Below are 27,871 nucleotides of genomic sequence, written 5' to 3' on the forward strand. Positions count from 1 at the left end.
TAGATTTGGACTTTTTCTCATGGTTTCTATGAATTTTGGTGGATAAAGTGTCTATCCTGATGTTGGGTCTATGTTTTGAAACAAAATTTTACTTAAACACCATCACACCATCTTTAATTTCCAAGTATTCATAGTTCATTATAGTCTTATGGTCAATTAAATGTTATTTTACTGAAGTTGTTGCCAAATATTAAATAAAAATACAAAATATGTAAAATCTACATAAAATGTTTTCTGGGGCTGGGCTACTAACAAATTTTAATTCTGGTTGAAAAAAAAAAGTCTGTCTAACACAGTGAACATTGTGCTTCTAAAAAGAAAACACTTTAATTTATTTAAATCTCTGACATCATTCAAAAAAAAAATTACTTCCTGTATTTGGCTCAAATCCAATCTGTCAGTCACACGTCTGCGGTGTTCCTATGAAGGCTATTTTGTCTTCGGATCAGAGATGAGTGGAGGTGGAGAAGCAGAGTTTGAGGGTGAATTGAGCGGAACTGTCTGCAGGTCAGAAAAACCACAGTGATGTTGATGTCAGAACAGGCAGCGGTACACATCTCCTGTCCTCAAGATGTTCGTTTGTTCGACAATCAAATTCTTGAAATCATAGATTGGCATGAAATATAGTGATACACTTGAAATCATAGATTGGCATGAAATATATAAAAAAAATAGGACAGAGTGAAGTGTAAAGTTAGTTAAAATGTTATATTATAGATAATGATAATGATACAGATAAATAAAATAACTTTAGGTTGTTAAATTGTTACATTATAGATGATACAGATACAGATAAATAAAATAACTTTAGGTCAGCAAAGAAAAGACAAAAAATAGATTGACAATGTTTGTAGCTGTGAGCGTCTTGATTATTGTTTTATTGTTGACTCTTCAGTGCTGAACACTCACTCTTTACTGTGATCCTGTGATTATTCAGGACGATCAGAGTCTCCGCTGCTGCATTTCTGGTGTCAAACTCTAACAGTCCTGACTGGGTCTGAGGGGTCACTGATGAGGCTGAGATAAAGAAGGAGAAGAAAAGAAGGTGTTCAAATTAAACAACGTTAAATAGAAATATTCTGTAGGTGAAGAGTGAAACTCACCTTTGGACTTAAAGACTTTGAACCGAATAAAAGATGGAACACTGTTCTCCTCACAGAGCTGTAGACGGAGCAGAAAGAGAGAAACGGTTCATTCAACTCAGCCGTGAAAGCAGCTGTGTTATTGTTCCAATGTGTTATTGTTGAATTAATTAATAATATTAATAATATATGTGTGGTATTATATATATATTATTAACTAATTAATTAATTATTAATTTTACCTGGTGCAGCTGTTGTTGACTAAAGGTGGGCGGGGCATTGTAAAAATGCAGGATAGCGCTGGGCGGTTGGATGACGTTGTAGTTGGCACGTTGATCACTAAAGCGATTGTTTCTACTCAGACTAAAGTCCTGGTAGCTTCTGCTGCCATCATCAAGCGAGAACACCTGAGTGGGAATGACCACCTGCTGTTTGGACCAACTGGGTGAAGAAGGAACGACAGAGGTGACCACTGATCTTAGGGTTGAGTCAGTAAATTAGATCAAGAACAGCCGAACTGTCCCTTTAAGTTGAACCCGGTACTTACCAGACATTTAGTTTGTTGCCAAACACCTTGATGTCGTTGAGATGAGTCACAGCTCGGTCCACAGCGTACCTGTCCCCCATCTCCACCAGCACAGTGCAGGGAACACTTTTCAGAAACTTCACCTGCCGACATCACAATTACACAGTAAATGAACTTCTGTTGGGGCTTAACGATAAATTGACAATAAAAGTACGGAAAGTACAACAAAAACTGGGCAGTGCAAGTATTGACTTTGTTTTGTTGAATTCAAATTTTGGCGCTTCCAGTAATCTTTTAATCCAGTAATTTCTAACTTTGCAACCCATAAATACTTCTGTCTGAAATTATTTCCTGAAGGTAGAAATTGCCAATACCCAGCAATAAAAACATCACTACACTAACATACCCACCTTGCCCACATTGCCATAAACACAGAGAAGGTTAAAGATGCGGCTGCAGTTCATTTTGATGGGATGGAGACCGCCCACCATGACGACAGAGGAAGAGTTCTGCACCTCCTCACCACTGCTATATCTGTTGTCATAGGGCACAGGCAGCAGGGGGCAGCAGCGTGGACCTAAAGAAAACAGGGTTAAAGGTCATGTTCTGAGGAGGAGACGGGCTAGTACTAGATGACCACTGATTGGCTGTTCATCAATACCATACACATGAGATGGATCATCTCCTAGGATGGACTGATGTGGGGTCCACGTTCCCTGCTCTGAAAACAAACACACACACACACACACCACGGGAACTTAGGGTCTGGTGGAGTTCCAAAAAAAAAAAAAAAAAGGGTTGTCTTCTGAAACACCCACAGTACTACAGTAGATTAGATACACACCACACACACGTGAACGTTGTTACCTCTCTGTCTGGTGTAATCCCAGCTGCTGTGGTCATTGCAGAAGACATTCAACCTTTTGGGCTGCAGGGGCAACAAAACAAAGTCTGAGTGAGGGGGGTGTGATAGTATGTGTGAAAGGATTCTTTCATTCCAAATTTGTCATTCGTTTTCTATATCTTCAGCCCATTTATCAGTTTATATATCCTTACAACATGCCAATAACCACCGCCGTGTGCAGCCCAGACAGTGAGACAGGACCGAGTCTGAGCTGATGTGGCCTCCACAGGCAAAACAAGGCTTCGATGAGACGACCGCTCAGGCACAGCCGGGCTCCCACACTGCACAGGTGCTCACTGCAGGTAGTGGAATGTTTCCATGCCTTTGCAGCTGAATGTACACAGTAGAAATGACTTTGTTTTGTTTTTTTCCACTTCAACAGAGTCCTACTCTGATGTCCATGGAACCTCTGACCGACGACTGCCCTAATGTACACGTCTGTCTGCGATAGTAATACAACTTTTGGAACGTCTCACTGTGATTGTTTAAAACTAGGGATGTCAGATATGCAGATATCGTCCAATCAGTTCATTTCTGATATCAACTGATACCGATGGGTTCTACATACATCCTTTGGATCCCATGATTATTAAAATAGATGAATTAAATGAGCAGCAATGCTGCCATCTAGTGGCTTTCACTTTCATAAGCAGCTGTTTATCCCCAAAACTATTTTTAGGGCACACGTCGTTTGGCTAAAGTCAGGCATTGCTTTATAGGGTTTTCATTATCGGAGCAAAAACCGATATAATATCCTAGAGATATTACATAATTATGCTAATATCGGACGTCACCTTAGTGATTTTTCCCCCCACAATAATATAAATGTTTGTTTGTTTGTGCGTGTTTACCTTGGCGTACTGGATGCTCAGCCTGCAGCAGCCAGTATAGATTTCGGCTCCGTTTAAGGCCAGTTTGACTTTACGAGCGTCCGACACTGACATAAATGTTTAGCAACTTGTTAACGATAAACAGCCATGATGAGGAACAGTACACGTGACATCATCACTTGACATTATCACTGTAACAACCAGTAAACCAACAGAGTCAGGATATTCCACCATGGCCATGATGCCGTGTCGCTTAAAGATGACAATGCGCTGGACTGGACTGATTGGGTTGCAGGCCATGAACAAGATGTCCTGGAAGACAGAGAGAGAAAGTGTCCTAACTACTGGCTTCGGAGTTCGAACAGTAAATGCACAACAAAACAAAAAAACGTAGACTGGTAAAAAGAAAAATTCTGCCTGAACAATGACCGATGTACAAGGTTGAACGGCAAGAAATCTACCGTATCTGAGTTGGTTAAAGGGATTTGCATGGAGGACGTCAGCTGAGGAAGCATTCACGTACTTTCGTATACAGTGGCCCCTTGTTTATCGCGGGGGTTATGTTCCCAGACCGCGATGTAGAAACGCGATAGTTATATTATTTACGTGTATATTAACCCATTACGAACACCCTACGAGGCATCGTAGGGCGTGAAACAAACAAACAAAAAACTTCATGAAACGTTCACATATCTCGTTTAACCGTACGTAGAGGTTATTTCTTGCGATACCCTGTATGTATGTGTTAGAAACTCTTTTTTATTCCTTCTAAGGTTAGAAAATACTTATTTTATAACAAAAAAATAAAATGTTGGAAAGTTACATTTTTTATATCTACCGCAAAAACCTGCGATATAGATAAAAAAATCGCAATACAAGAATATGGGGCGCGGCAGCCGAACCGCGATACAGCGAGGGACGACTGTAGTTTTCTATTTAGATTAGAGGATACAATTGTAGAGATGCATCATTAGAGGTCTAATGGTGATGATGGTGATGGTCACATGGGACACAGCAGTTGGATCGTGACTCACAGTGGTCACACGGGACACAGCAGTTGGATCGTGACTCACAGTGGTGATGGGGTAGAGCGGGTTTTGGACCGACAGCAGCAGGACTTTGTTTCTGCCAACAGGATCTTGACTGTATTTCGTTCTGCTGATTCTCCTGCTGGTGGAGAAATTGAAGAACACCTGCTGCTCAGCCACATGCACAACACCGGAAGTCCCATACGCCACGCAGCGCTCTGCGCTCTCAAGGCTGTCGAACTCCACCAGAGCCTGATTCTTAAACGGCATCATCATGACGTCGCTGCAGACAACCAGCAGAGGGAGACAGGCGTGAGATTCGTCTCACAACTTATAAGATAAAAGATGAATTTATCTGCAGATTTTTTTTGTTTTGTTTGTTATGATCCCATAGACAATATAGCTAATTATAGAAACAAACAGAACCTGTAACTGTAACCATGTAAACCATCAGACACAGACTTTTACACTAGATATTTGGGACTGGACTCAGACTTGTACAGAGGAGCACGAACATGATCTCAAATACTTAAGACTCAAATACTTAAATCTTGATAGTACAGATGATGGACACAAAGACAAACACAAGGGATGTGAGAATAGACCAAAACACTGAGTAAATTGGACTGGATTCTACTTCAAACACCTGTGATTTGAGGCTAAATTGAGCTGCTCTAATGATTTACCAGATGCTGCCAAACTTGCTGAGCGCCTCCACCAAGTCGGCCTCCACCGTGGTACTAGAGAGCCCACGCACATGGATGACCGGAGACGACGGCGTGCGGTGTTTAAGGCTGTCCTGAAGAAAAATGGTTATAAAATTTTTAAACGGTGTAAATATCAGAAAACTCGTAAAAACAACTTGATGTCAAAGTGAGCCACAAAGTCTTGTCTCTTTTCACGGACGTGCTCGTGTGGTGCACGTACTTTCTATAGATTTAGTTCTGCAATAATATATATATATCTGCAAACCCACTGAACGGTCTTTTACATCATCCTTTGTTCTGTTGTGGTTGTTCGGTTACTCAGATCTGTGAACCAGCTCTGATGTCAGGGCCTCTCAGCCAATCTGTGCAGCTCTGCTGCCTCAGCAGAGGAAAGAAAAGCTAAAGGAAGTACTGTACAGCGAGGCTACAGAAAACCACCAACTAGAGCAACTCGCTCATTTTAGAACCCCCCCCGCCCCCGCGGCCTCCTGGTGTTCAAGTTGCAGGTGCCTTCATGGCACATTCCATTCGATGGATGCCATGAAGGCACCTGCAACCTGTGTTTACCTGTGTTTACCTGTGTTTAGTAGCAAGTCCAAATCTAATCCTGATTAAGTTCCAGCACAGCGCCCCTAGTGTTTAGATGAAGAATCACATCAAGTCTCTTTACTAAGTCTGCCTGTGTTCAAGTCTAAGTCTATAAACTGATTGCACCAATTCACAGCAGATGTTACACGTGCTTTGTGTAAAACCAGAAAAAAAGTTTTTTTTTTCTATTTTTCTATGGAGGAAAATAACAAAAAAAACCCCACAATAAGATAAAAAACAATCATTATCAGCTCAATTGCAGGAAGTCCTGAAGGACACGTTTATTGCTTCATATGATTCTGACAACTATTTCTAATAACAGGTTGTGGTGGTGATGATGACATGCTGCTGCCTTCTGTGGAATGTTTTTTTTTACAGTCCCGGCAAAAATTATGTAACACCAAAATTACAAAATAAGAGATTTGGGCAAAGGAAGCTGTCGATGAACAACTCTTGTGTGCTGGGCTGTAAAGCTGCTGATCTCTCTGTAGACTCTAGTTTGGAAAATACTGATGAAAAACAACCAACAACATGATGAGAGGTTTCCATCACCAACGAGGCCTGTGGTTAGGTCGCTGTCCGTCGTCGTTAAAACCTCGTTCTGTTTTTGAGCACAAAGGAAGTAGTGCTGTAATCTCTTTCTATGATGAGATCTGTGGGTTTTTTCCAGCTCAGTTCAATTTCATTTCAGCTTTCAGTGGATTTCATATCTGTAGACATTGTTGTGAAGAAGAAGTAAAGTAAATGAAAGACTGTGGACACGGTCACTAACCTCCTCTCTGAGTCCTACTCCCGACTCCTCAACCTCGTCTTTAGCATCACCGTCATCAGTGCGAGGACACCTGGTCTCCTGGTGGCTTCCTTCTCCTCGTCCTCGTTCTCCTCGTTCTTCTCTTTCTCTATATTATTCCATCACTGAGGTGAACGATGAAGATGATTTCCTCTTCCCTCGGTTTTCTCTCTCTTCCTCCATCATCTTCTCACTGATTTTCACTTTCACAGATATGAAAAAGAAACAGTGATGTCTCACTGTGTTACACCATCAGAGACAAACAAACTCAGTTGTCAGATGTTCCAGGTCTGACATTTAGGGAAATGAAATGCTTTTAACGTCAAATCAAATTTCACATTGTACAGAAGTGAGAAGTCCCACCTGGCTGTACCAATGACACCGAGGAGGAGGAGGAGTCGAATCTTAAAACACAAAAACAAACAGAGGAGGTTCCAGGAAAAGACAGTGCAGTATACATATATATTATATATATATAAAGTACAGTATATATATATATATATATACGTACACTGATCATCTCACAAAAGCCCTTCTTTTCAGTTTAAATCTACAGGCTCAGTCTCAATGTAAGATTCAAAAACTCAATATAAAACTTCACACTAGAAGTGTGTGTGTGTGTGAGAGAGAGCGAGAGTAGGGCAAGGGGTAAGGGTGGGGGGGTTTCCACACACACCTGTCAGACACACAGAAGTGTGTCAGGAAGCGACTGAGGCTTTTGTTTCACTAAACCATTTCCTTTGAAATGGATTATTTCATGGTTTTTCACCTCCTCACGTGGAGCAGATGGCTGTAATAGTTTGTGGAAAAAAAATCATTTTCAAACAACATCATTAGTGAGGGTTATATCTGATGGCTGTTTACTGGTTTTCACATAACTGGAATGACTGCATGTGTAAATGAAAGTGTTCAGTTTAAGAAAATGGCTGATAATTAGGTGAAAAAAGAAAATGCAAAAAGTTCTCTGAAAAGATAGACAAACATTAGCAAAAGAGACATCGACATTTAGGACAGTTTGCAAAATGATTATTAAACCAGCAAAGAAATAGTGAAAAAGAAATGCAGTAAAATGTACACTAAAAGAAAAGCTAAACAAATAAACCATTTAGCCAATAAGTCAGGATGATATATTTAGCAAGATAAACACTGAGGCACTGAAACGCTCGTCGTTGCTATACGACACGTTGCTATCCATCGTGTAACAATGGGCACGTCCACCTCAGTAGCAGCGCACAGGTAGTTCTGGGTTCAATTCCCAGAGGAACTTCATACACGGTGCCTCCAGATCTGCTGGTAACACAAGAATTCCCCAACTGTGGGATCAGTTCAGTTAATACAATTATGAATCAACAGAGCCCAGAAACAGCCGACAGTCAGCAAAGCATGATCAAACGGTTTGTTTTGTAACATCACTGTGGTGGAGGTTTTTGTTTTCGCTGTAGTAGCTGAGGTCAGAGGACTCTTGAATGTCCAATTCCAGGAAACTCTGAAGGACCACGATCCATGGATAATTCCACGCATGACCGGACATATCTGTCCGGCCATGTGTGGATGGCTGGAGCCAATCCATCAGTCAAACATCTTGGGAAAACCTCGGGGGGTATCATGAGGTCTACGCAAAAACCTAAGAGAAAACAAAAAGTCCTGATGTAGACGAGACGAGTTGTGACTGGATTTGAACTCGAGCAAAAGTAACTCTGACTCCAGTTGATATTATTTATTCACCTTTTTCTGAGGACTTTGGTTTGAATACATTTTTTGCTATCATCTTAGACCCCGTCTTGACTTGACACAAATTTTGACCTAGATTCTGACTTCTCCTCACGTACTTGAGCTCTGCATTGAGAGAGTCTCTGTTTGGTGACAGGAAAGCTGACCTTCCTCAGTCTCCATTCATCTGCTCTCTTTCTGCATCTTTCATTTGTTTACAGCTGATGACAGCAGGAAGAGTGTGGAGAACCTCATTACTTGTAGATAAAACAATACATCATATGTCTCACTTTGAGCTCTTTTGTGTAGTTAACTGTATCCTTGAAGAAATTATCCGGTGACGGTCTCATGAGAAGTGAACTGACGGTCACTCCTCTTCTCTTATCACTGATTTTCCAGGCTGAAAGGTGTTCCTCATGTTTTCTTTTATAATTCTCTTATCTTCATCAGACTAGACCACACGTGTCAAACCTGGGCCAAATCTGGCCCACGAGATCACAACAAATGTGTATCACAGTTGGCCCTCCACTATGTAGCCCCTGTATACAGGTTGGATTTGTAGTATTAGCGGTGTATGTGTTATATGTTATAGCACATTTTGTTGTTTTTCTCAGGATCACAGCTGCTGTGACGGGGTACACCACGAGGAGTTCACCAGTCCACCACTGGGCCACGTATAAAGACAACAACCCCTAACACTCACACTTCGACTGTAGATATGGTGAAATGGTTGGAAACCAGAGTACGAAGGTTGAAAAACCTCCACACAAAACACGCAAAGACTACGACAGAAAGGTTTGATTTTCTTTTGACTAAAAATATAGTCTGTCCAGTCTGTCCAGTCTGCCAGGCTGCAGATATGATCTTCTTCTGATTGTTAGAAATGTTGGTGTTGGTGATGTGTTGAGTTTGGTGAATCGATTTTATTTCTTTGTCCAAAGTAAATTACACAAGTTTCCTGAATGAAGCTGCTTTGATCAAAGATGTTGGTGAGAAAAAAAAACAACTCAGGAAAGACTTTGGAAGGAACTGCATTTTCTTTGAGAGGACCTTAATTAAATAAAGACAAGCAATTAATTTAAGACAAGCATGCAGACACACACACACACACACACACACACACACACACAGTAATGTACGGTCCCTCCCTCAGCTTCGTCCCACACCGTCACAGTCATGCTGTCGTCTGCTTCAGTCAGACTCAGGAGCCTCAAGGACGAGGACGACACTCACCTCTTCTCCCTCCATCATGAGGTTTGAGGAGATCCTGGACGACGTGGGGGGCTTCTCCAGGTACCAGTTCCTGGTCATGGTCCTTCTGTGTGTCCCTCGTGCCGTCCTCGCGCTACACTTTCTCGTGCACATCTTCATCTCTGCCACGCCTGCTCATCGATGTGCCCTGGGTAGTGCAGAGGAGGACCGGGGTCTGGGTCTGGACCCCGAGCTGCTGGCGCAGAGAATCCCTCTTAATGGTGGCGGCTCCTTTGTTTCCTGCAGGGTCTATGACCCCCCACTGAGCTTTGACCTGGGCCAAGGAAACAGGACAGCACCGTGTCCCCGTGGCTGGTCCTACGACAACTCACAGTTCAGCTCCACCACGTCTACTGAGGTACTGTGTTCACATCAGTGTTTCACCAACACCAGATTGGTCCAATATCAGTGTCACCTGTTGTTTCTCTACTGACTTGACTGAAAGTAGTTTGCAAACTCCACATCTGTTCAGTGAGCCACACAGTGGCAGGGTGGTCGGTGATCCTGCCTTACAGCAAGAAGATCATCAGTTTGAGTCCTGGCCGTAACTTATTGTCTTTCTCTATGGAGTTTGCATGATTACTTTGTGTGTGTGTGTGTGTGTAACTAACTGTTAACTACCTGTTTAACTAACTAATCTGTTTTTCAAAGGTACAGTATGTATGAACACGATAAAGCCGACAAAATCTAAACTGACACTTTCAAACATGGGTTCTGGTTCTGGTTCTGGTTCAGATCTGGGGTAAATGTGGTCTGTCTGTGGTTGCTCTCTAACCTGAATCCCTGTCTCCACAGTGGGACCTTGTGTGCGACGACAAATGGATGAATCAGGCCCTGGCCACGTACTTCTTCTTTGGTGTCATGATTGGGAGCATTTTTTTTGGACAGCTGTCGGACAAGTGAGTGACTTCATACAATAACAATAATAATAACAATAACAAAAATACAGAGTTTTTTGTTCCAATCCTAAAAGGCTGTAACTAAACTGAAGCACAAACTGGGGAAAATGACCATAAAAGATTTCCTTTTTTTATTTTCATAAAGTGACTTCTTAAGCAAATAACAGGAAAACTTATTTAAAAAATAGCCCAAAGTAATGCCAAAGTGTGTGTGTGTGTGTGTGTGGCTAGAGTCAAGGGACGAACAAACACACACACATGAAAACACACCCACTCTGGCAGAAAAACAAGATCCCAGTGACTTTTAGTGATCGTAATCACTTCACCCTTGGCTCTTATTCTTCTGCACCAAACTCCATAGAGAAAAATGTCCGTTTTAGCTGCTGTTAAAACGCAGCAGTTCTTGGTTGTGATTTGTGTCAAATATGAGGAAAGTATTTCAAACATGTAAGCCAGAAACTAATTCACTAATTCACTAATCAGGGCAGCAGTGGATCCACAACACGTGTGTGATTTTAAAAACACATCGAAAAACTTTTTCTCAATGATATAACACCATATTTATTTAGAGCTTTTTTTAGGGACCTTGGAGTGGCTTTTGTGTTGTGTTATTTTTTATTTTTTACCTTTGAATAATAGTTCTTAATTTTTTAAAAATTTTTATGTTGACACAAAATTGTTGATTTTCTCTAAAAAAAAATTTGCGTTGACACAAAATTGTTGATTTTCTCTAAGGACATCTGTGAACATGCCAAACACCAGGCTGTTGATTTTATGGGCGAGTCAGTGTTATATAAATGGATTTTGGTGTGGATGTAAAACAGTGGATTTCCTCTGTGGACTTTTGAGGACGGGAAAAACTGCACGTTATTAATGTAAATATTAATGTGGACAAAAACTGATTAACCATCTTTGAAAGTTGAAGTTTGTTATGGATATCATTTCAATCACAGAGGACTTTAGTATTGTACTAAAATTACATAGTAGACTTTAATGTCTAATTATATCTCCAATCTCATGAATATTTTTTACTTTAACTTTTACTTACCTTCTTCACGTGCCAGGTTAGGTCGGAGGCCCACTCTTCTTGTGTCTCTGGTCTGTTCCACCGTGCTGGGCTTCACGTCGGCCTTCTCCACTTCCTACACCATGTTTGCCGTGTCCAGAGCGCTGTCTGGTGCACTGCTTAGTGGGATATCCATCGTCACTGCTGCACTGCGTAAGAAAACCACACATCCATCCATCCTTCCATCCATCCATCCATCCATCCAGTGTATTGATGATACAGTTGATAGCTAGCAATTTCAAGGCTTGTTTTGATACTTTTAGCTATTTCTCTGTAGCATATCGTTATCTTTTTAGCTGTTTTGGGGAAATTCTCCAGTGATTAACTTTTATCTTGTTGCTATAAAAATAAACTTCTCTAAATTTCTGGATCATTGTCTCACGTTCTCACTCTGTTCTTTTTGACGTGTAGCTATTGAGTGGTCAGATGTGAAGCACCGAACCTTCACCGGTACTGTTGTCAGTTTGTCATGGAGCGTTGGTAACATGTGTCTGGCACTGCTGGCCTACTTCATCCGGGATTGGAGACAACTGTTGATCGCGGTCACAGCGCCCTGCATTGTTGCCATTGCCTCCTGGTGGTGAGGAAGCAGAAGTCTAGTAATTCCAATAATATAGTCATGCATACTGTGTATATATATATACTGTATATCAATATTGTCAGGTTAGGTGTAATGTGATTTACAGTCCAGTGGTCGTGTGTGTGTGTGTGTGTGTTCAGGTGGATACCTGAGTCCGCTCGGTGGCTGCTGGTTAAAGGGAAGGTGAAGGAAGCACAGAAGTATTTGGTAAACTGTGCGGCCATTAATGGAAAGAACACAAACTCGTCCAAACTGGACACTAAGGTGAGTTGCCTGTTTAATTTCTTGGTACATTAGTATAGTAGCAGCCATCAACCAAGTACGCCATCTAGTGGAGAAACAGAAAAGTTAATTAGACAAAGCAGGCCCCGGGAATGAGAGCAAATTCAAATGTATTCTGCTGTAATAAATTCCTTTTAGACCAGCAGTGATCCCTGTCAATAGAACGGTTCTACAGTGACTTGGTTTCCTTTTTTTTTTTTTTTTTACGGTTGATAGCTTTCATATTACAGACTTTGGCCAAAGTGACTGTTTCTGTGGCATCTGAGAAAAAGGCCTCCTACCTGGATCTGGTGAAAACCCCCCAGCTGAGGAAAATCACCCTCTGCTCTGCACTGTTTTGGTACAGCATCAGATTTCAGGGAATATGCTGTTTGACCCACTGGGATCTCTGACACTCACTGTAATCTGCTACTGTGTCTTCAGGTTCACCGTAGCCTTCGTGTACTACGGGATCAGCTTTAGGATTTCAGGTTTTGGCCTCAACCTCTACCTCACACATTTCATCTACAGTGTCATTGAGGTCCCTGCTAAAATCATCACCTTCTTTGTCCTGGACTCAATCGGCCGCAGGAACGGCCAGGCGTGGTTTTTGATCACCACCGGAGCACTGATTGGAATCAACACAGCAATACCTTTAGGTTGAATCAGTTTTATCCTCAATATGGAGTTCTGTTCAGACCGAGAGTAAAATTAAAAATGTCAGGTGTTTAAAATAAGAGTGGGAAGATATGTTGACTAGAAGAGCATCAGAGGAGCCAGAGGAAAAACAACCTGTTACAGTTACTGTATGTGGATCAGCTGTAATTGTACCAGACACCATTAGAGGACCCAGAACTATGTGAATTTCTTTTCTGTTTTAGCAATCCTCGTCTTGATAAGCTTTACTTTTAGGTTATTTGCAATAATGTTTCAGTTTCAGTTTTAGTTTGGACTCTCTCAGCATCTCCTGGTGACTTTAACCGTATCAACTTTTGTGTCTTGCAGAGTTGACAGTGTTGCGGACGTGCATTGCAGTTCTTGCAAAGGGTTTTTCCGAGGCAGCGTTCACCACAGCTTTCCTGTACACTGCTGAGCTTTTCCCAACTGTTCTTAGGTATAAAAAAAAAAAAAAAAAAAAGCTTTCATAAAAGAGTTTGTAAAGACGTTTGTAAAAAGGTGACTCCCATGTTCACAGTGACTAGCTGGTTATACTTGTGAATAATGCATTAACATGAGGCTGTGTTTATGGGACAGGCAGTGTGGTCTGGGCTTCACCTCATTTGTCTGTCGAATCGGAAGCTCGTTAGCGCCGTTGGTCATTATGTTGGAGGAGGTCTGGGGTTTCCTGCCACCACTGATCTTTGCTAGTGCTGGAATCATCAGTGGTATCTCCGTCTTCCTGCTGCCCGAGACCCTTAACGTTCGACTGCCAGAGAATATCAGCGACGTTGAAGAGGGACGGTACGTATTTAGCCACCAGGGGGCACACATACTCATTGACAAAGCTAGTGAAGTTGATAAATGGCAATTTAAAATGACCCTCGTTTTTACTGGTCTTTGAAATATTACAAACTGTGATAGTGTTGTAAAAAAAACACTCATTTAAAATGTCACTTAATGATTCAGTGTTACTGGAAGTCACTTACGATACGTAATGTTCGTCAGTAGCATCAAACAGTTGCTACAAAAACTATTTAAATACATACATACAATAGGCTGCCTCACTACAAGTAAAAAATCTATTTTGTAATGTTACAAAATGTATAAAAACAAACAAATAATAACGAGAACTAGTTACCGTTAAGTCACCTTGATTTAGTGCCCATTTCCTATTACTTTCTGATTTTTTCTTCAAAATAATGTGTCTTTCAGACTGCGATACTAACAGAATAAAGGCTAAAATTAGTTTTATTTTGAAACTTTACTGAAGCTTAGGCGACGGAAGACGCACAATGTCGTGAATGATGCTAAATGATGCTAAATCGCCTTGTGTTTCGAACATGTATTTCTGCTCTGAGTGGATGATTTTAGCTAACTGTCCGCTATTGACATCTGGTTTTTAATGGGAAAAAAACAAACAAAAACGTAAAACTCTAACTTTGTTTTTTGTTGTGAAGACACCTGCGGAGTGACACTGAGCTGAAACATCTGAATCTAAAGAACTCAGGAGGATCTGGTTTACGCACTGAAGCTCCCTCTAATGGACGGACCTCACAACCACAGTAGAAAGAATGTCGCAAAGGAATATGCGGTACATGATGGAGGAATATGTTTTTCTCTGAAAAAAAAAATAAAAAGAATAAAAATGTTTGCCCACTGTTTTTTTTTTTTGTTTGTCCTTGTGCTTGTCAGAGAAAGACGTCGACGAGTTCGTGATTATATATATTTTTTTTTTGCGACGTATTTATCCTTATTAATACATATACGGTATATTAGATTATGACTGAAAATTAATGCTTGCCAAAAATGACCTTTGAGCTTTTGAGATAAAGTTTGAAAAGACTTATCATACAACTATTTAACTGTTTCAGGTCTTATCATCAGACAGTTGCCACTCTAACATTGACACATAATGCTGTGATAATAGTTTTATATATATATATATTTATATACAGTATATATATTTAAATATATATTTATATGTGTGTGTCTTTTCAAACTTTATCTCAAAAGCTCAAAGGTCATTTTTGTCAAGGCAGACATTAATCCTCTACGTCACTATCATTCTTTACTTGTTTTTCACCGTGACATCGATTGTTTTTCAGGTCCACAATAAAGGTAAATATGTGTGTGTTTAGTAACGTGTTCCTGTTTTTTTTTTTTTTTTTTGTGGGTTTTTTTTACTTTTGTTTCTGCAAAGTTTAGTGTGAGACAAGATGCTGTAGTTGATTAGCTGTTTAGCAGAAAAAGCTGCTGACTTTAATTACAGGCTTCTGTTCTACCTGAATGCAGTTGTGTGGAATGTGAACAAACGAACAAATGTCTCAATATGCAGCTCAAATTACAGCACAGCAATTGCTGTTAGTCGAAGTACTAGCCACTACTACTACATACTAATAGTCAGCAGTAGTAGCAGTAAAAAAGATTAGGTGAAAGAAAAAGAAATTAAACCATTAATATGCTACGTACATATGTTGACATATTTTTATCTAGCAGCAGAAAGTGAAACCCAGATGTGGGCTGGGGCTGAGATTCAACAGGTTGGGTTGGTCAAAGTTTATCTCTCAGATAATCTGATCTGTTTGTGAGAAGAGCTGAGCTGAGGTTCATTTAGCCTCCTGTCACTGGAGCTGCTGCACCGATTTAAAGGTATAATATATAATATAAAATAATAATAATAAATTATAATTTAGTGTAAAACATTATTTGTTTTATTCTTATATATAATTACCATTTTAAAATCGAAATTGTATTTATTTTTTGTAACTTTTAATGTGACCATAATATCTTGTCGTTTAGATTTAAGGCTTTCGTATTACGTCTGCTATCGCTTCTCTGACGCCCTCGTCTCATGAGCTACATAGTCGCCATCGCTACTGCCTGTCTATAAAACTCAAACTGAAATATACGCACCACAGTGCAGCCTCGAGTTAAATATTTCAAAACTCTTCCTTATAATAGAATATGTAGTTCTTTGGGGGGGCGGGAGGGGGGATTCTCTGTATAAATTATTACCCTTTACTCCAAACAGCTATATGGGCTGGGTCCTTTAATCTGCTCAGGCCCTGCTCGGCCAGTCATTCAGTCATGGTCGCCCAACAGAAGCCGGAGGAAGTTGTTCTCTGAAGGTGAGCTGCCTCATCAGGTTAGTTCTGTTCATGTGGTTGTACAATTTTCAAAATTTAAATAACTCAGGTTTGAAGACAAATAGCTTACGAGCCTTGTTTGTTTCTCGTGGACACCTAAATACCTGCAACTGAGACTTATGTATATTGTCGACCAGTGTGTGTCTCAGAACTTGTAGCGGCAATTGTATACATTAACTGTAAAAATCTAAGCTCAAATTCATTTAGTATTTATGATGTATGAATTGTTCAACATCAACAAAGATTTCTAGCAGAAGGACGGTGAATTCTGTTTGCCCCACAGTACACCAACGTTGGGTTGTTTAACTGTCCTTATCAGCTGTTACATTTTGCAATTTTAAACGCTGATAAGGTTTTATTATGGTGAATTTGGTGTTTGAAATCATTGTAAAATAAATCGATATTAAGCTAAGTAACACAAAGGGATTGCATTAGGCGACATTAGACCAACAAATCATGTTAAACACGTATTTCAATTGGTTAGTTTGCTATTGGAGAGTTAGTAGTTTAAAACAAAGATCTTAAAAAAAGTTTACTACTTACTACTAATCATCATGCTGGCTGATGTTTGTAGCTCTGTCGTCATGGGTCTGCATCGGTTCTGGCAGGACAACAAGGTCTTGATTGTGATGGGCACAAGTCTTGTTCTTATCCACTGGGGCTGGTACAACATAAAGTCCACCTTGAAAGCTCAACCAGAGAGAAACGACATCCTTGAGCCTGGCATCGTCTCACATGTTTTGAATTCATCTTCTTCTACTGCTGATCCCAAGAACAAGTGAAGGCGATTCAGGTATGAGTCCCAGTATCTACAACACAACAGACAAAGAAAGCTGTTATGAAGATTAATCCAATCTTTCATGACTCAACATTAAACAAAATACCCTTATGAAAGTGGCCATACATCAGTGCAAGCATGAAAACATAATGAGAGTTGGAGTGCAAGCTGCAGTTCTTATAATAGACCAGTAGATGGTGATGAAAGCCAGCAGTTGAATTTCCCCTACATTTTACAAGTTTCTCTTGTTTCCAAACTTTACAGAGACACAAGAACAGTGGATCACTGACATAATTTTGGTGTAGCAGAGTTAGCTTTTATTTTTACAGAAATACCGAAAATTCATTGAATGTGTTCTTTCTCACAGCTTTTGTCTTCAGAATGAAGACTCAGAGTTGGTTCAGGAAGAACTGGCTGTGGGCAGCCGGCGGAGCCTTCGTCAGCATCCACATCGCCACCTGGCTGCTGCAGAGAGCAGCGAGGAGTGCCGCACGTACCGAGGCCACACCCAGAGAAAATGTCGCCAACGACAAACCTTACTGACTGTTTTATTTATCAATGGAAACATGATCACAGATGTATAATATACTGTTTATAACTTCTGATCATCGAACTTTGTGTTGTTTTTGCTCGTTTCTAATAAATGTTTCCGATTCTTTTTTCATTGATTGGCTGTTGAATGGGGGAAAAAACAATTACTTTGAGTTTGTCTCAAGTAATTAAACAGGGGTTTGTTATATTTAGTAATAAGAACCCGGATGAAGGTAAAATATTGATTCATAAATTTGTTCTTTCTGGAGAAATAAAGTAATTTAATTTGTGAGACTGACAGTCAGATACAAGTGCAGTTGTTTCAGTGAAACTACAGTGACATGCAGGGAATAAATATGTCAATAGAACAGTGTAAATGTTTTCAATATATTTTCTAACATTACTACTACTTAAGTAAATAAATATTTTATTGATAACTAGTGTTACAGGGTCTGGAGGAGTGGTTTTGAACGGCTGTTGATGCGGTGTAGCTTTTTTTAATTATTATTCAAAAGCAACTTGTTGCAATGTGAATTTTGCGAAAAGCAGTTTTTCTTTTTTTTTTGCGATTTTGAATTCTGACCGATTTTCTGATCTTTAAGATTAAAACACGTGACCTAAGTCGTCCACAGAAGTCAGTAGTGGTGTGGCATTGACTAATAACCAGGGACCAAAAAAAAAACCCATTCCTTCTCTCCCGCTCCTTCACTCCTCCCCCTCCATCCTTTCCTTGCTGTTCCATGTCCTCCTCCTCTCTCGCTCCTTCACTCCTCCCCCTCCATCCTTTCCACCCTGCTCCTTCCACCTCCTCCTGCTCCTGCTCCACTTCTCACTCTTAGCTCGTGTCTCCCGGCTTGTTTTCCGCTCCTCTCCCTCTGTTGCTCCTGCTGCTGCTGCCGTTACTGCTCTTGCACCATGGGTTGCGGCTCCCAGAACCGGTTCTGGTTCTGCTTGCTCCTGCTGAGTCTCATTCTAGGTATTAATCGGGTTCGTGCTCTGGAGCGACAGGAACTGTTCAAGTTCGGAATAGAAGCCGGAGACGAGGAGCTGCAGCCCGGTGGAGACTCCAGCACCGAGCTGCACCTGAAGGGAACCTTCTTCTTTTTTAATGCCCAGCACCAGAGAGTCCACGTGAGTCCAGAACCCAGTCCACTAACTTGCAACAGTTACTTAAAAAGTTACATCTACAAAATAAGATTCTTAATTAACTAACTTGGCCACCAGATTATATATAAGAACACGTTAATTCATATTTCCAAAGTGATAGACAATAGTAGAAAAAAGGTGTGTAGAGTGTGAGAAAAGGACATTTAAGAATAAAAATACACTTTTAGAAAAGTCAAAAATATTGTCTGAAAAGCATAGAATTTGGGAAAGCATTTAAATATTTGACGCATATGACAAAAACGGTGAACTCACGTTACTTTAATTGGTCAAAATGTCTACATTTCTGTCCATTTTTACGTACGTTGTGCTTTAAAATTTTTGTCACAATCTTTTGTCACAATCTTTTAATGCAGAAATCAAATCATTGATGGTTAGTTTTGCATCTTTAAATACTACAAAAAACAACTCTAATCTATATATGTTAAAAACCAGAACTCTAAATATATATATATATAATGCAGAAATATCAGATTCACTGGGCAAAAGATGACATTATGAAAGTTTAAAAAATATTAAATATAGAATTGAACGCAAAAACAGCAAATTTGTTTGAAAATATATATCGTCACAAGTGAAATATAAAGTAAAACAAAAATACAATAGAAATGTGTAAAATGCGCTCAATAGAAAGATGAGAAGGAAATGTAGAAAGAAACAATTCCCATATTGTCCACTAGAGGTTGTCTACATCACTGTGACTGTGTCGTTAGAAGTGTCTGATCACATCATGTGGAAGAATGTATGCCCTATTTTGTGGTTTTGACAAAAAACACTGATCCAGGGGGCGCTGCTGTATGGTTCGCGCCTATCTGTGAGCGTGTTTTGTTGATTTATGTGTAGACGTGGAACAAACATTCGGGTTGTTGACAATGACATGAAAAGTTGACAGTGACACGACAGCTTTTCTGAATGAGGTTTGGTGAACGTCGAGGAGAGAACAACTCAGAGTCTGAGAAGAAAAAACCTCGCCACTGATCAAGTTTGATTGAGTTTGACTGATAACAGGCCTCCGGTTTTGTTTGTTTGTTTATACAAGAGGAGATTTTCTTTTTGCATCTGAATAATTCAACATCAGCTCCTTTCTCTCTCTGTGTGTGTGTTTAACAGTGATAAGGGTTTGTATCAGGTCATCTGTTGACACAACACGGTGACACAGACAACGTCTGTAGTGTGTGTCTGTGAGGTTATTACCAATGAGTGTGAAGCAATCAAAGGCCACCACAGAGAGCACACACTCAAACACACAACCGCATTCCTCAAGTCATGTGACATTTAATCCAGATTGCCGCTCTCGCTGCTTTATCGCACTCCTGGGCTGCCCTTTTTCAACCAGTCATCGTCCGACACCAATGTCCTGCATGGACTGCAACTGCGTGCGTTTACGAGTTCAAATGTGTTCTTTTCAGCACCTCGGTTATGTAAACCGACCACACGAGGCAGCAGTAGCTACTTTTGTCTTGTGAGACAAAAATCTTTTTCTTTTTTTTTTAATGAGCTTTGCTGAACCAGAGTAGGTAGGACGACCTCATCTGATGTGGATTCAAAGTGGTTGTGATAATGTTTTTCTTCCATCCCCGTTGGCAGCTTTGTTTACACTCCAACTCAGCCTCAGTTCCTCAGGGCAGTTAGATCAACAGGGGGCGCTTGCAGCACAAACAAGGAGTCAGGACCTGGTTTCCTTTAAAGTGATCTTCTACCACATGCAGAAACTAATGTGACTTTTTTCACAGCGGTGTTCTGATCTGACCCCTGACACACACACACACACACACACACACAGACAGACAGCGGTGTCTGGTATCAAACCAACATTCCCTCGAGGATGCATTTAAATTCACAACAGTAATCTACGTTGCCTTGTAAACTCAGTGGCAGCATCGAAAATGAGTCTTACACAGAAAATATGTAAAACATTTGAATTGATTAATTATTAATTATACTGAACGTAATAAGGTTAAAGTAATAAAACTGACTTGTGTCTTTATACTTCATTCTCAGTTAATTGTCTGTCCATCAGCTGTTTCTCACCTATCCCTCCCATTTTTGGTCCTTTGTCCCCTCATCTGTCCTCTGTCCCATACTTGTGTTAAATGCGTCCTCCCTCAGTCCTTTCTTGATTCATCTTGGCCCCTGTGTGTTTGTATTTCGTTCTTCTTCTCGTTCTTCTGTCCCATTTTACCTTCTGTCTTTCTGCTAGCCTCTTGTCCCCTCGTGTACCTGGTCCGTACCTGGTCCGTCCTTCGTCCTTCGTCTCTTATAGATCAGTTTCAAAATCCTAAAACATACATCTTTCCATTTCCACTTTGCACAGTACGCTCCACACTCAGTGTTGTGTCGTGATGGGGGTTCGAGACACATTGCGATGTCTCTGTGGAGTGGGAACATCTGGAGTGTTGTAGGACAGACATAGGACATCTGTCCTCCAGCAGAAACAGCTGTCGGCACCGCAGGGCGTTTTCACCCTACTGTGTTCTCACGCTGCTAACCATGACCTCAGAGGACAGACATGTGTGATGAAATCTCTCTCTATCTCTCTCTCTCTCTCTCACACACACACACACACACTTAAAGAGGTGCACAGATACCTACACAGCATATTGTCTTCTCCTAAAGAGTTTAGTTTCTATTTGGTTGATGGAAAAGAGATGATGCAGCAGTACACAGAGACACAACTGCCGCCTGCTCACACTTGTCCCTCCTGTCCATCACTAATGTCTCCCGTCAGTCCATCTTGCCTTTTGCCTACTTATCTGTCACACTTCAGTCCACCTTTTGTAGAAATGCATCGGAACACTTTGCTCACACTCACGAGCTGGAGCTAACGTGTCATTAGCCTGGAAGTACTTCACAGCCCAACAAAGCCCCACGCTTGATGTTTGTACTATATGTAATGGTACATGTAACAACAAGTTAACTGTGGGGCGGTCGCAACAAGGTTGATCAGAACGACAAAGCTAATCTGACAATCAAAACAGCCTCCCAGAGCCAAACATACCCAGTCGTACTGAGCAGGGCATTGTCAAAAAAAAAAAAGCCCCTTCCACAGAGGTCAGGAAGTGTTATCCTTTCACTAAAACTAGGGAGTCCGTCTTCTCCCTAATTTGTTTCATAGATTTCCCTCCACTCCTGGTCTTCCAAACCTGACTCCATATCAGTGCCCGTCGTTTCTAGTTGCTGCTCAGTAGCTCTTATCTTTGCACACACCGTCCCTCATTTGTCCCCCTCCCTGTTATCTCTCAACCCCCCTTTTTGTGTCCCCCTATTTGAAAAAGTTTGTAGATAAACTTCCTCCGTAAAATGAAGTGCTACAGGTGGCACTGCTCCAATCACAAATGTAAACACAGCACCTCTGTCTCTAAACAGTCTGTGTTTAGAGACAGAGGATGGAGATCAACAGTAGGGACGTCTGCACATCAGTCTGGTCTTCGTCCTCCGTCCATCTGTTTGACACTGCACTTCCTGTAAGCTTCAGGGAAGTGTTTGTCAGTAGGTCTGAGGACTTTGGGGACCTGCTGTCACTCCTACACCTTTCCCTCAGACCTGATGTGTGTCGCTGACAAACTCAATTATCCAATGTCACTCAATTGGTCCCAAACTTGTCCACTATGTGGCAGCAGATGAAGTTGTTGAAGAAGATCTTTGTGACTGTTTTTCTTCAATTCCTGCCAGTATATCAGCATTGTCTTCAACTAAACAGGAGTAGATTTTTAGTAAATTTAAACTAGAATATTATTATATTTCATTACATATACAACAACATTTGTGGTGTGCTGTGGCTCAAAGAAGGCTGGGAAACACTGGCCTTAACTGACTTGAACCAATCTGAGGCTTCATATTGTCCAATCCACTTCCTGCTAAAACACAGCAGAGTGTTTCTGTGTGTTTTACAGAACCACTGGAGCGTGAAAGCCTGCTAGTGTCTCACTGTCAGTGATTTCCTCACCTGTCCTTTAACACTTCGGCCCACCAACCCCTCTCATCTGATTCAGACTCAGGTTTCAGCTTTGATCTGTTCACTTCCACCTTCGAAAGAATTTCATTCTGCTCAGTCAGAGAGGGACCAGTCTCTGCTTCACGAGGACAAAAACTCCTACATGAAAGGACAATCTGATCACATCTACATCGGCTTAAGTCGGAGACAAGTGTTCACTGCTGAACTCTACAGGGATTGACCGAGCCGATATGGGAGATGAACTGTGTCGTCTACACCCTGTGCCTTCACACCACACACACAGATATTCAGACAAAGGGACAGTCTTGATTTTTATGCTCCATCTATAAAATCCATGGCATTTTCTCGCCTTCTTTTTCAGGCAGATTTTACAGAAGTTGAAAAGATGCCATTCTTCCCACTGAAAGTGGCGTTATTGTGCAGGACCCAGAACACTGGCTGCAGTTTCTCTCTGGACTCTCACTTATACATTTTTCAGCTGCCAAAAAAAAGTTACAGTTGGCCACAAATATTCAACACTGCCAAAAAGCTAAAGACCTTTCGTTCAATAGCAGAGTAGCAACAAATAACCAGATTAACCAAATATGACTAAGTAACAAATGATCAATTCAAGTCAAAGATTGTTGTAAATATAACTCAATAAAAGGACAGAAAGCAAATATTTGTGGTTAGATCGACAGAGATTAACCAAAAATGACCCAAAGTAGAGCCAATAGGCAAATTGGCAAATATTCAACAATATTAAACTTAAATTCAACCACAGGATAGAGAACCGCCAAAGCTTAGATTAAAGTTGGCCTAAAAGAAATACTGTTTCCCACCTTCCCTTTTAAAACATTATAAATGAAACTATTTCCCATCTTCCCTTTTAAAACATTATAAATGAAAACTTTCGGCTCTTCTTCTGTTACAGATCAACACTAATGGATTTGTGTCAGTCGTCAAACCCCCTGCAGAGGCTGACTACCTCGGCAAGATGCCGTCCACTTTCGCAATGATTGCCGCCTTGCTGGGAGACCTGGACAATTCTGATGGACAGGGGCACGTTTTCTACAGGGTGGACAGCAATGTGGACGTCCTCAGACGAGCCAGCCTGCACATCAGTCAAGCCTTTCCTACAGACGAAGAAGCAGCACCCCACAGTGTCCTTGTTGTCACCTGGGTCAACATGGCCGCCCAGGGGAGCACAGGACGAGGGGATGGTCTGGATGTCAAGGTTAGACACATTAGACCCTTCTATATATTTCATATCCTGATATCTACATAAGAGATTTTCTTATTCTTGTAGAGATTTAATGCAAATACTTTAAACTACTTTGAAGTAAAGTGGTTTCAAATTAAATTTTGGTTTTAGCTAAATACAGATAGGCAAAGGTTAGCCATTTATGACCTGACCCTTTGATCAAAAGAAGGATGTAAAATGGAAAACACTGAAAGGTAGGCAAAAGCTGTCAAACTGTACAAGTTCTGTTATAAATACCCAGTTCTGTTTAAGAAAAGCTTAAAGAATAGCTTAAGAATAACTATGAAGAACTAAGAAGAACATACTGTAGATGTGCAGCTCAACAAAGTCCTGCTTGTACCCCCAGAGAAACACCTTCCAACTGGTTGTGGCCTTCATGACATCCTCCGCCTGTGCCATTCTCCTTTATCCCACTGACGGCCTGCAGTTCCTTTCTACATCAATTGGGGGCGAGCACAAAGTTCTTGAAGCTGGCTTTAATGAAGGTGTTGTGAAAGGATGGTTCAAAAGCTCACAGGGGACGTACTTCCAGACGACCACTGATGATGAGGCGTCTGTCAGGGCACTTACTCAGTAAGAACTTGCTGACACTTGTTGTTTTCTTCCACTTTAAAATGACCAGAGTTTATTTTCTCTGACAGTCTGCTTTGTTTGTTTGGGCAATTATAAAAACTGACACAAAACCTGGTGGGGACCAAACCAGCAAATTTAAGTGAATTGGGTGTAGATTAAAAAAAGAGCGCTTAAAGAGCAAATTAAAAAGTCAAAGGTAAAGAAGGAAAAAGAAAGAAAAAGGTCTTTTAGGCAGATGTATAATAGCAGAAAGTGCAGGCACTGATTAATGTAGCACATATTCAGGTCATACATGATGGTTCCTTATGGTCGGGTCAGTAAGTGTGTGATGTTGCAGTTGGGCCCAGTTTGAAAAGACAATGTAAATGTGAACCGAATCTAATGGAGTTGTGTCTCCTAGTCCAGGGGTTCTGAACTATCCTAAAAAAAAAACAACCCAACCAAGTACATGTCAAGTACATTTAGCAAAAAGCCTCGAGGCCCAACTGGAATTCCACCAACGCTGACAACCTCTAACTTTGATGATATGCCTTCAATTGTTTATTTTATTGCTACCCTCTTGTAAACAGGAAGACCAACTCTGGACGAAGAGGAGTCTGGGTGTTTGAGGTGGGTCCTTCACGGCTCTTTGCTGCCATTATTCCAGGAATAGTTCCTCTGGAGGGAGGGGCTACGACTGAGTCTCTAGTCACAGTCCCACCAGGATTACAAGAAACTGAGACCACCTCCTTAAAGTACCAGACTCAAACAGCAGTAGCTCCCACTGAATATCCGACCACGTACCAGGACTCAGAGACCATCACACCATGGTACACCACACCAGAGACAGAGGAGCCAGGTCTGTTTAGGACTGAAGACCCAGAACTGGACACTGTGACACCAACTTACAGTACAATGAAAGAGACAGATGTGGTTTACCTTGGCCACACTGAGTCCTCATATCCTTACCAAACTGAAACCAAAGACCCCGTCTTCAGACCACAGTACACCAGCCCTGAACCAAACGAAGCCCAGTACTCTTCTGTCCAACCGGAGAAGCCTGACCTGGTCCAAACACAATATACCACCCCTGAACCAAACGAAGCCCAGTACTCTTCAGTCCAGCCGGAGTACCCCGACCTTGATCTGATACAACCAATTTATAACAGTACTCAATCAACGGATGCTAAATCCCCTTCAGTCCAGCCTGAGAATCATGACCCTGACCTTGTCCAACCAGGATACACCAGCCCTTCACCCACTGACCCTGAATACACCCCGGTGGAGCCAGAATACCCTACACCTGATCTGGTCCAGCCACGATACATCAGCCCTGGTTTGAATGAACCCAAATATCATCCAGTTGCACCAGAATCACCTAACACCGATTCAGACCAATCACGATACATTATACCTGAACCATTTCAACCAGTGCCAGGCCAGTCCCAGCCACAGCAGCCCCAGATCGTCGTGGTGGATGAAGACGAAGATCTGAATGTTAACGGTAAACATTCAGACTCTAGACCACATTTCGTCTTCCATTTGTTTTTCATCTGATTCCTACTTCGATGATTTTTTTTTGCAGTATTTGCCTACAGTTCGGAGAAGTGTGTTGACAACAAACACAAGTGCTCCGTGTTTGCTGACTGCCGGGATTACAGCACTGGCTACTGCTGCCACTGTAGGCCTGGCTACTACGGCAATGGGAAGGACTGTGTTCCAGATGGTAAGAAGACCCTTCAGACAAACTTCTTTTCAAAGTCTTTTCTCTTTGAGTGAATTTTAAAATTGTCCTTGTTACTGTTGTTGCGGGATGTCTCCGTCTGACTGAACCTGTGCTCAGTTATACTCATTACTGTACAATAATGTCTGATTTCAGGCAAACCCCAGAGGATGAACGGAAAGTTGAATGGTCGTTTGTTTGTGGGTGCTACACCGGTTGAGCTTAGCAACAATGACCTGCACTCCTATGTGGTGGTCAACGATGGACGAGCCTACGTGGCCATCAGTAACATTCCCAAGAGTGTGGGGCCATCACTGCAACCTTTGTCCTCCCTGGGAGGAGTCATCGGCTGGGCCTTTGCTCTGGAGCAGCGCGGCTACAAAAATGGCTTCAGTCTGATCGGTAGGAACCAGTGGACCAGGTTTTCTGCATCCAAAACCAATCCATATTTAGTCCATGCTTATATAATAGTTGCCCTAGTAGTAATATACCAGTTACACACCAGTTATCATACCAGTTTACCACCTGGTAAGATGCATGTTTTTGTACTGGTTTACCCATTACATTAGTTAGCAAATTATCTGTTCTCTTTGACGTACCACTCTATGTATCTGTTATACTATGTATAATGTTATAATATGTACTATTTTACATACCAGGTTAGTAGTGTCAGGTTACCCATAAGTTAACATACCAGTTTACCTACTGGTTTATGGGTTGGATTAATGTAGCAGTTTACATGGCGTTTAACCCGACAGTTTAACCTTCTAGTTTATCTTCCAGTTTGTGTGTCAGTTTAATTACTAGGTTTAGTACCAGTTTGTCTCACAGATTGCCTAACAAATTATGTTACTGCCTGGTAGCCTATTTCTTAGTGTACCATTTAACCAATATTCCTGGTGTTTTTCCTTCACAGGTGCAGTGTTTTCCCGACAGGCTGAGGTAATTTTTTATCCAGGGAATGAGCGTCTGAACATCCGGCAGCAGTTCGTAGGAATTGACGAACACGAACACCTGGTAGTAAACACCGAGGTGGAGGGACACCTGCCCACAGTCCCACTGGGATCCTCCGTCCACATCAGCCCGTACAAGGAGATCTACCAATACGACCGCGACTGTGAGCAAACAAACTAAAAGCGTATGAAGAAGGAGAGTTGCCGTTGTGCTATGGTTTTCATTTTCATTCTCCCCACCCCCTCCTCCCAGTGATCACCTCCTCCTCCAACCGTGAATACACTATCACTTTGCCTGATGGAACCGTGGACACCAGAAGCTACCAGTGGCGTCAGACCATCACTTTCCAGAGCTGCCCACACAGCGAGGACCTCAGGACCACCCAGCAGCTCAGTGTGGACCAGATCTTTGTGTGGTTCGATGACCAGAACGAGCTGATCAGATATGCTATGACCAACAAGATGGGATCAGTCCACAGTGAGTGCACGTCATTTAAACAACTTCCTAAAAACTCAAAGGATCTGATTAAATAATGTTAAGAATAATAAGAAAAGCTTTTTATAAACCTTGAAATATCTATAAAAGATGGCATCCTGATCAGAGTCAGTGGATCAGCACCCTTAGGTTTGACCCATGGGTGGATCCCGTCACCTTTATCACAGCAACACAAACAGGAATCTGTTGCTGCCCTTTGTATTGCTTCAGCTGCGACAGTGTTGGCAGGGAGTGAAGGTTGTCCAGATTCTGACCTGCAGGGGTTTGGGGGGTGAATCTTTCAAATAGGCAGGGTCATGGGTAAAAGTGCAGGTGCAGATCTGTTGATGGGAACCTCAAGAGGCCTCATGAGTTTAGATAAGCAAACAGAACTCAGCTGCGTGCAACATGTGCATCATGTCTCCTGTAAGCAGGACATTTCAAACACGTAGCTTCCATTCCCAGTTGC

General features: G+C 41.5%; 3 protein-coding genes and 1 long non-coding RNA gene across 6 annotated transcripts in view; 2 read left to right on the forward strand and 2 right to left on the reverse strand.

Moving 5' to 3' along the window:
- Nucleotides 1–99: 99 nt before the first annotated feature.
- LOC103383368 (heterogeneous nuclear ribonucleoprotein L-like) lies at nucleotides 100–6,836 on the reverse strand. The gene is made up of 13 exons (XM_008316460.3): nucleotides 6,438–6,836; nucleotides 5,057–5,169; nucleotides 4,416–4,653; nucleotides 3,569–3,654; nucleotides 3,364–3,460; nucleotides 2,476–2,536; nucleotides 2,270–2,329; nucleotides 2,019–2,185; nucleotides 1,630–1,751; nucleotides 1,325–1,523; nucleotides 1,104–1,161; nucleotides 910–1,017; nucleotides 100–501 (listed from the first exon to the last, which is right to left on the reverse strand). The coding sequence occupies exons 3-13, from the start codon at nucleotides 4,644–4,646 to the stop codon at nucleotides 446–448; spliced, it is 1,245 nt and encodes a 414-aa protein (XP_008314682.1). The 5' UTR covers nucleotides 4,647–4,653; nucleotides 5,057–5,169; nucleotides 6,438–6,836; the 3' UTR covers nucleotides 100–445.
- On the forward strand, nucleotides 5,547–14,531 carry slc22a7a (solute carrier family 22 member 7a). 3 transcript variants are annotated; one of them, XM_025058292.1, is made up of 12 exons: nucleotides 5,547–6,231; nucleotides 8,780–8,960; nucleotides 9,663–9,774; nucleotides 10,212–10,315; nucleotides 11,380–11,534; nucleotides 11,793–11,961; nucleotides 12,102–12,225; nucleotides 12,474–12,583; nucleotides 12,667–12,881; nucleotides 13,228–13,336; nucleotides 13,477–13,683; nucleotides 14,340–14,531. In XM_025058292.1, the coding sequence occupies exons 2-12, from the start codon at nucleotides 8,884–8,886 to the stop codon at nucleotides 14,446–14,448; spliced, it is 1,491 nt and encodes a 496-aa protein (XP_024914060.1). In that variant the 5' UTR covers nucleotides 5,547–6,231; nucleotides 8,780–8,883; the 3' UTR covers nucleotides 14,449–14,531. The 3 variants fall into 3 exon arrangements, with proteins under 3 accessions (XP_024914060.1, XP_024914059.1, XP_008314683.1); XM_025058291.1 differs by having other exon boundaries at nucleotides 5,548–6,231; nucleotides 9,361–9,774; XM_008316461.3 differs by lacking the exon at nucleotides 5,547–6,231 and having other exon boundaries at nucleotides 8,804–8,960; nucleotides 9,365–9,774.
- LOC112487449 (uncharacterized) lies at nucleotides 10,206–16,705 on the reverse strand. The gene is made up of 6 exons (XR_003050532.1): nucleotides 16,572–16,705; nucleotides 13,498–13,648; nucleotides 12,110–12,289; nucleotides 11,764–11,955; nucleotides 11,364–11,530; nucleotides 10,206–10,304 (listed from the first exon to the last, which is right to left on the reverse strand). It is a non-coding gene; the product is annotated as an uncharacterized LOC112487449 (long non-coding RNA).
- A 469-nt stretch (nucleotides 16,706–17,174) lies between these two features.
- LOC103383409 (nidogen-1-like) overlaps nucleotides 17,175–27,871 on the forward strand; it is an 18,259-nt gene continuing 7,562 nt past the window's right edge. Inside the window, exons 1-8 of the mRNA XM_017035489.2 lie at nucleotides 17,175–18,468; nucleotides 23,370–23,672; nucleotides 24,046–24,272; nucleotides 24,842–25,755; nucleotides 25,837–25,977; nucleotides 26,131–26,376; nucleotides 26,891–27,091; nucleotides 27,181–27,405. Of these exons, the coding sequence (XP_016890978.1) occupies nucleotides 18,253–18,468; nucleotides 23,370–23,672; nucleotides 24,046–24,272; nucleotides 24,842–25,755; nucleotides 25,837–25,977; nucleotides 26,131–26,376; nucleotides 26,891–27,091; nucleotides 27,181–27,405 (2,473 nt within the window). The 5' untranslated portion in view covers nucleotides 17,175–18,252. The remainder of the gene's footprint in view (nucleotides 18,469–23,369; nucleotides 23,673–24,045; nucleotides 24,273–24,841; nucleotides 25,756–25,836; nucleotides 25,978–26,130; nucleotides 26,377–26,890; nucleotides 27,092–27,180; nucleotides 27,406–27,871) is intronic.

The sequence above is a fragment of the Cynoglossus semilaevis genome, chromosome 9 (genome assembly GCF_000523025.1).
Source record: "Cynoglossus semilaevis isolate Cse_v1.0 chromosome 9, Cse_v1.0, whole genome shotgun sequence".
Lineage (NCBI taxonomy): Eukaryota > Metazoa > Chordata > Actinopteri > Pleuronectiformes > Cynoglossidae > Cynoglossus > Cynoglossus semilaevis.

Coding starts and splice junctions, on each gene's coding strand:
- slc22a7a (XM_025058291.1), top strand. CDS start 8,892: ATGGTTGGAAACCAGAGTACGAAGGTTGAAAAACCTCCACACAAAACA. Junction 10,316..11,379: donor TTTGGACAGCTGTCGGACAA/GTGAGTGACTTC, acceptor TTCACGTGCCAG/GTTAGGTCGGAGGCCCACTC. Junction 11,962..12,101: donor GTTGCCATTGCCTCCTGGTG/GTGAGGAAGCAG, acceptor GTGTGTGTTCAG/GTGGATACCTGAGTCCGCTC.
- LOC103383368 (XM_008316460.3), bottom strand. CDS start 4,646: ATGATGATGCCGTTTAAGAATCAGGCTCTGGTGGAGTTCGACAGCCTT. Junction 3,655..4,415: donor CGCTCTACCCCATCACCACT/GTGAGTCACGAT, acceptor TCTGTCTTCCAG/GACATCTTGTTCATGGCCTG. Junction 3,461..3,568: donor GGCATCATGGCCATGGTGGA/ATATCCTGACTC, acceptor AAGTTGCTAAAC/ATTTATGTCAGTGTCGGACG.